At 33.6% G+C, this 6715-nt stretch overlaps 1 protein-coding gene across 1 annotated transcript in view; it reads right to left on the reverse strand.

Annotated features, from left to right (window-relative positions):
- LOC105623748 overlaps positions 1 to 6621 on the reverse strand; it is a 61205-nt gene extending 54584 nt beyond the window's left edge. Inside the window, exons 1-2 of the mRNA XM_012205131.1 lie at positions 6270 to 6621; positions 5957 to 6075 (exon numbers count right to left, since the gene is read on the reverse strand). Of these exons, the coding sequence (XP_012060521.1) occupies positions 5957 to 6075; positions 6270 to 6621 (471 nt within the window). The remainder of the gene's footprint in view (positions 1 to 5956; positions 6076 to 6269) is intronic.
- Between the last annotated feature and the right edge of the window lie 94 nt (positions 6622 to 6715).

The following is a 6715-nucleotide window of genomic DNA, read 5'->3' on the forward strand; positions in this document are numbered from 1 at the left end:
GTGTGTGTGTGTGTGTGTGTGTGTGTGTGTGTGTGTGTGTGTGTGTGTGTGTGTGTGAGTGTGTGTGTGTGTGTGTGTGTGTGTATGTGTGTGTGTGTGTGTGTATGTGTGTGTGTGTGTGTGTGTGTGTGTGTGTGTGTGTGCGTGCGTGCGTGCGTATATGTGTATTTATACTTATTACTAGAAAAATTCAATCAGCTTATTACAATTTGGTTAATTTTATACTACAATAGGATCTTACATTTCTAAATTACAAAAGTTATCTGGTACTTAATAATATTACATCCAAGCCCCGGGATTCTTTGTCTTGAATGGGAAAAGGAATTAGGAGTGAAGGGGGCTAGGGAAGAACGCAACAGATTCCATTCTTGTGGTTATAGTTTGGAAGGCACGTACCACAAGTCGGAAGCAATTTTAATGGGTAACAGATGTGAGTTAACGTCGATATGTCCTATTATCCAATCCATGACAGTGCATCGACCTTTTTTTTAGATCAAAAAACTTAATTCTTTTAACCAGGAACAAGGTCAATATGATCTTTGGAAAAGTGGAATGAATCAAAAAAAGACGCTGAAATAAATGAAAATTACTGTCTTATTGGTTTTACAAAGATAATTGATTACATTTATTTGATATATATATATGTGTGTGTGTGTGTGTGTGTGTGTGTGTGTGTATCTATATGTATGTATATGGCTGTATGTATATACAGTAACTCGCATTAATATTCGGACATCATGATACTTTAGAAATTATTACCTTCTAAATATAATTTTTGTTGGAGTAAGAAATTTACTTTTTTATTTTAAATTGAAAAATTCATTTTAGTTATTAGAAATATCAATTTTATTTCTATAATTACATTTATATGACACAGTTTCGAATATATTAAACTATAGACAGAATTTTGCTTAATTCTGGTATCGCAAAAGTATTCGGATACTTAATAAGATATAATAATATAAATATCTATAAACGAAATAATAATAATTTTAATACTTTGTTGGATAATCTTTTTGTTTAATAACAAGCTGCAAACATTTAGGCATGTTAGAAATAATTTTTGTTAAATAATCTGGTGTAATGCGCGTCCATTCTTCTTTTAATCATAATTTTAATTCTTCTTTTGATTTTGTAGGCATAATCCGAATGTTACGGTCTAATAAATTCCATAAATTTTCTATGGGATTTAAATCTGGTGATTATGATGGAGGATGTAAAACTTTTGGACAGTTGTATAATAAATATTCGTGACTTATATTGTATTTTGGATCATTGTCTTGATAAATTTTGAAACTGTCTCGTAATAATATATTCATATTATTAGCACTTTTTATTAAATTGTCTTTTAGAATACTGAAATATTTATTTTATCCAAAATTCCCGTCAATGAAAACTAATTCACTCCTTTACTTGAAATACAATCCCAAACCATTAAACTTCCACCATCGTGTGTCACAGTTGGCTTCAAATTTTTTAGTTTGAATTCTTCATTTGCTTTTCGCTATATCATTTTCCGTCCGTCAAATCCAAAAATGTTAAATTTGCTCTTATTAGCGAATATTACATCATTTTATCATTTGTTCTTTAGAAATAAATTCCTTGGCGAAAATTGATCTTTTCTTTCGATTCGCTTCATTTATGAACGGTTTTTTAAAACAACTCTATCATTGTAATCACTTTCTTTTAATGCTCGACGAACTGTATCAGGATGTATCTTCTTGATAGTCTCTTCGTATAATTGTGAGATCAACTTTGTAGCACTTAATCCAGGATTTACTTTTATTTTCCTAATAATTTTATGTTTATCCCATGAGTTAATGAAGTAATTTTGGACGTCCTTTCTAAGATATTCATTCAATGCGATCTTCTTCAATGCGAATATATCTTTTTACAATGTCTGCTATCATACTCTTACTCAAATTTATTAATTTACCGATTTCTCGATATGATTTGTCTTTTTCATAATGAAAAATAAGTTGGCGTTCATCAAATGAACTATTTTTGTCTTTACGTTCCATTTTCACTGTTAATTTGTGTGATCTTGGGAAATTGGGTTAATTCAATTCAACATGAAATAAGTCACATATTTTGTATGACTTACTTCATGGTAAACAAGTAAGGAATAAATTAACTTGATTTCCGAGGATCAGTAAACATAAAATATATTGAGTGTCCGAATATTTTTGCAATTCTAAAATTAAGGATTAATTATTATTTAATATTTTTTACATTGAAAACTACATTAGTTAAATAAACAAAATTAATGTGTTTACATTTATAATGATCGTTTTCAATTAACCGTAAATTTCTTAATCCTGTAAAAACTACGAGGGCAAGTCAATAAGTTCTTAGAAAATCTGTCAAAGGGCACTCGCAGTGTCATGTCACATTATTTTTTGACAAGTAGCATCTCTCAGCTGATTACTGCCAAATTTTGAGCGGAATTCATCGCGTTTCATTTCTATAGACGATTAAAGCGAACAATCTTTGTATTTTTTGCAAAATGGAAAAAAACGAGTTTCGTGCAGTGATCAAACATCTAAAAACATGTGAAACATCAAACATATGAAAAGTATAACGCTGAAAGAAAACTTGTTAAATTGGATAATGTTCATAGTACATCTGCATCAGCGTTTACGACTGTATATAATTGAGTGAATGAATTTAAACGTGATCGTACATTATGGTCCACATGTGATGCATCTCGTTCGGGACGTCTAATTGAGGCTGCTACGCCAGAAATCATCGATAAAGTTCACGATATTATTTTGATTGATCGAAAGTGCTTGAGGCCACAGGCATATCATATGGCACAGTGATTTCAATTTTGCACGAACAATTGGGTATGAAAAAGTTATCGGCAAGATTGCGTTTGCTCACTGTGGATCATAAGCGCGACCGTGTGACGATTTCAAAATGTTTGGAAATGTTTCACGTAATCCAGATGAATTTCTGCGTCGATTCATTACCGTGGACGAAACATGGATCTATTACTTCATGTCCCAGACGAAGGAACAATGAAAAACATGGATTTCACCGGGTGAACCAGCTCCGAAGAAGGCGAAGATCATAAAGTCGGCTGGAAAGGCCACAGTTTTTTGGGATGCACGTGGTATATCGATTACCTTTCATCGAACCAAACGATCAATGATGATTATTACGCAGCCTTATTGGACCGTTTCAACAACAAAATAAAATTTTAAATAAAAAACGTCCCATTTGGCGAAGAAGAAAATGCTCTTTCATCAAGATAATGCACGGATTCATACGAGCACCGATGGCCAAATTCAACGAATTTCGCTACGAATTGCTTCCCCAGCATATTCGCCAGCCCCCTGCGACATTTCCTATTTCCAAACCTGAAGAAATGTTTCGGAGGAAAAAGATTCATCACAAGAGAGTAGCTCATCGCCAAAATAGAGGCTTATTTTGAAGGGTTAGACAAATCATATTATTTGGATGGCTTGAAAAAGTTGGAGAATCGTTGGATCAAGTGTATTGAGCTGAAAGGAGACTACGAGTATGTTGAGAAATAAAAATGAATCGATCAAAAAAATTTTACTATGTTTTTCTAAAAACTTATTGACTTGCCCTAGTATATTTCAAAAATAATAGTTTCTCTATTATTATGATGTCCGAATATTAATGCGAATCACTGTACTTATATACGTTAACAATAATAATGCTAAGATTAAACTAATAATAACTAGGTTTTCTGTTTATGCGTATTCATTTATGTGTATTCATTTAAGACGAGGTGTGGTCAAGGGGGGGGGGAACCTCTCAAATTCGGCGAGCGATTCAAGAGATTGAAAAATCTCGTCAAGGGACTCAGACGGGAAATTTCTAACATAGATGGTGAAGCGCTTCGAGTATTCAAGGGAGTAAAGAAATATAATCGCTTGAAGCGCTTTATCGCTTCAGATGATCAGAAGAAACAAAATGATCTGCTCGAAATGTTCCAATAATATAATTAATTGGTTCGAGCAAATATGAAATGGTTTTATGAGATGGATCAGGAAATGAATGAGGGAAGGAAAGCAGAAATATCTGTGATGGTTCGTTCTGTATTAAAAAATGTTTCCGATTGTGTTAGGATATCAATTACTTACTATCTCTACGGTTGAACGGAGAATTACGGTGGCGAATCCCTCAGGTGAACAGACCAGAAGATAGCTGGTTGTGCCTCGATGAAATTGATTGAGGGAAACCGGCTTAGTAGTAATTATGATCGATTTGGAGAACTTCACGCACTTCAGCGGAGCCGGTGGTATATTGACTGACTATTTAACTGACTTTGTAACTGACTGTGACTGAATGAATGACTGGATGAATGAACATACCTCAAAGAATTCTCGTATTTATATTCATGGAGACGATATGTCCTTCTTAGTTTTTGGCAGTAAGTCATTGACTTAGCATCTTGTAGGAATTATACACTTGGAGAAATTGGATTGCTGAATGGTTATAATTAGTTTTATCTAACTCCGAAAGCGCGCGAGCAACATCAAATACTGCTAAACAAAGCTTTAATGTAAAAGATTATTGGGCAACGATTGATCTTCTGCCCCTGTAATTTGGCTAACTCTGAGCTTTATCAGTTAAATTTGTCGCTAAAAAAATTAAATTTTAATTGTTTTATCAATATTTGATTTGCTATGTATTTAATAAAAATTTACTTATTTCCTGCAATTATGCAAAAAAGGTTCATTGTAATTTTCCTACGAAAGAAAAGAATCGTGGAGTAACACTCTCCTCTGGATGTAACACCCTCCGCCTTAAACAAATGTTGTGAGTATACAACATTTGCAATTTTAATAATAAATTTTGATTCTTTTCTTTCTGTGGTTATTAATGAGTTTAGGAGGATCCATATTTGAGTGTACTGCCATTCAAGTGTGCATCCTCAGATAAGCTAATGTCTTAATATCAAATTTTATTATTTATTGCTCCTCTTTTTTTTATATTTCTCTTGATAAGAAGCAGGAAGGAATGATGAGGCGACCTCTAAAACCTTTTCCTCTATTATATTCTTTCGTACTTCTTTTATTAAAATATGTAGGATAATATGTGTACGTAAAATGTTTTTTTTGTTTATTTACCTAAATGCCTATTTAATAAAATAGATATGTCATGTTAATTCCATTACATTAATATACATAGTATTAGGTATGGAAAAAAGTTCGTGGCGTTTTTTGTGCCATCTAATGGGAAAAACGCTACGAACTTTTTCCGCACCTAATATATTTGTAAATGCGCATAATATTTTGTCAAATAATATTGTGTTCAAGAAGAAACAGGAAGGAACGTTGATAATTTAAATCTATTTTTGTGTTTCTTCATGCTTCTTAAGTTAGATATATTTTTATATATTCATTTATTTTATAATATATAATAAATGTATGTTTATAATCTATTCAAAAATGCTTATTTTACAAATAATTGCATAATCTTTTAATTCCGTAATCAACTTCTCTTTCCTTTTGGGTTCAGTACATGCAGGATATTTCATTTATCTAAATGCAGGCAGCATGTGACGCGGCAGAAGTGAAACTACTTGAGTGTCACAGGTCACGAAAGGCTAGGCATCCGATATCAGTTGATTCTAAAGTTATTGCCCCTGTGTGGTAACCATCGATAATGGTACTCCCAACCCTAATTCTAGGTAGGCTTTAATATTCTTATCATTACGCTGAAATTCCGAGAGGCACCTAGTGCAATTTTCAGTGTTTTTAATTATAAAGAGTATTTTGTTGCAGGCAGTACAGTTTATTTGTTACTCACTGAGTCCATGTGGACTAGTGATATGGGTAGGTACGTAGCAGACTGCTCATTCGGCATGTTATTATAATAATGTTCGCAGATTTTAAAGTAATTACCGAGATGCTGATACACCGGGAGTCCAGTCCATGTGATGACACACCGGAGCTGGGTTAGGTATCTATAGGCATACCAATGGAGTTCGTTCGTCACTATATCGGATTCTGTCTCTCGCTTCCTGAGGAAGCAGCAAAGGGTCCATCCTGGCATTTTGTACCGCACCGACCAAATAGTGTTTAAAATCTACTAAATCTAAGAAAGAAAGAGAAATTTCGTAGATAGAGATTTTATATTAATAAGAGTAATCTCCGCGGTATTTTTTTAGCGAGTAACATTAAGTTATATCCGAGACTAACTTATACAATAATTAAATGTTAATAGGGGGGGGGGGTTATCTGCGTAACATCAGACACAAAATGCTAGCATTAGCTTATAGAAATAAAGACCTTGAACCCAAGTGGAGATCGCTGATACTCCCCATCCTGTTTCCAGGAATGCCTTATCAGCATCCGTAAATGCTTCGATGCAGCTTGGGCATTCTTCTGCAGGTTGTATTCGTACGCTTGTTGTGCAGATTGAGCAATTCGTCTGGCTTCGCACAGATTTTTCGTGAATTAATATGTGAAAAAACAGGAGTGTAAATGTTTTTCCTTTATGTGGAAATCCGTATGGCGCCGTTTCATAACAGTCTTCGCAAATTTTAAAGAAGTTGTTGATGTTTTGTTGATGTTGGTAGATTCGCCTTTCCAGTAAGTGGTAAGACATAGAAGTTTCATCAGGTACCCATAAGCGTCTCATAGATCTTCCATTGAAAGTGATATAGGTTTTTCTTCTCGCTGGTTAAAAATAGAACAGAGATAGGTATGCAGACATTTCGTATATATATATATAT

Source organism: Atta cephalotes, assembly GCF_000143395.1.
Source record: "Atta cephalotes unplaced genomic scaffold scaffold00002, whole genome shotgun sequence".
Lineage (NCBI taxonomy): Eukaryota > Metazoa > Arthropoda > Insecta > Hymenoptera > Formicidae > Atta > Atta cephalotes.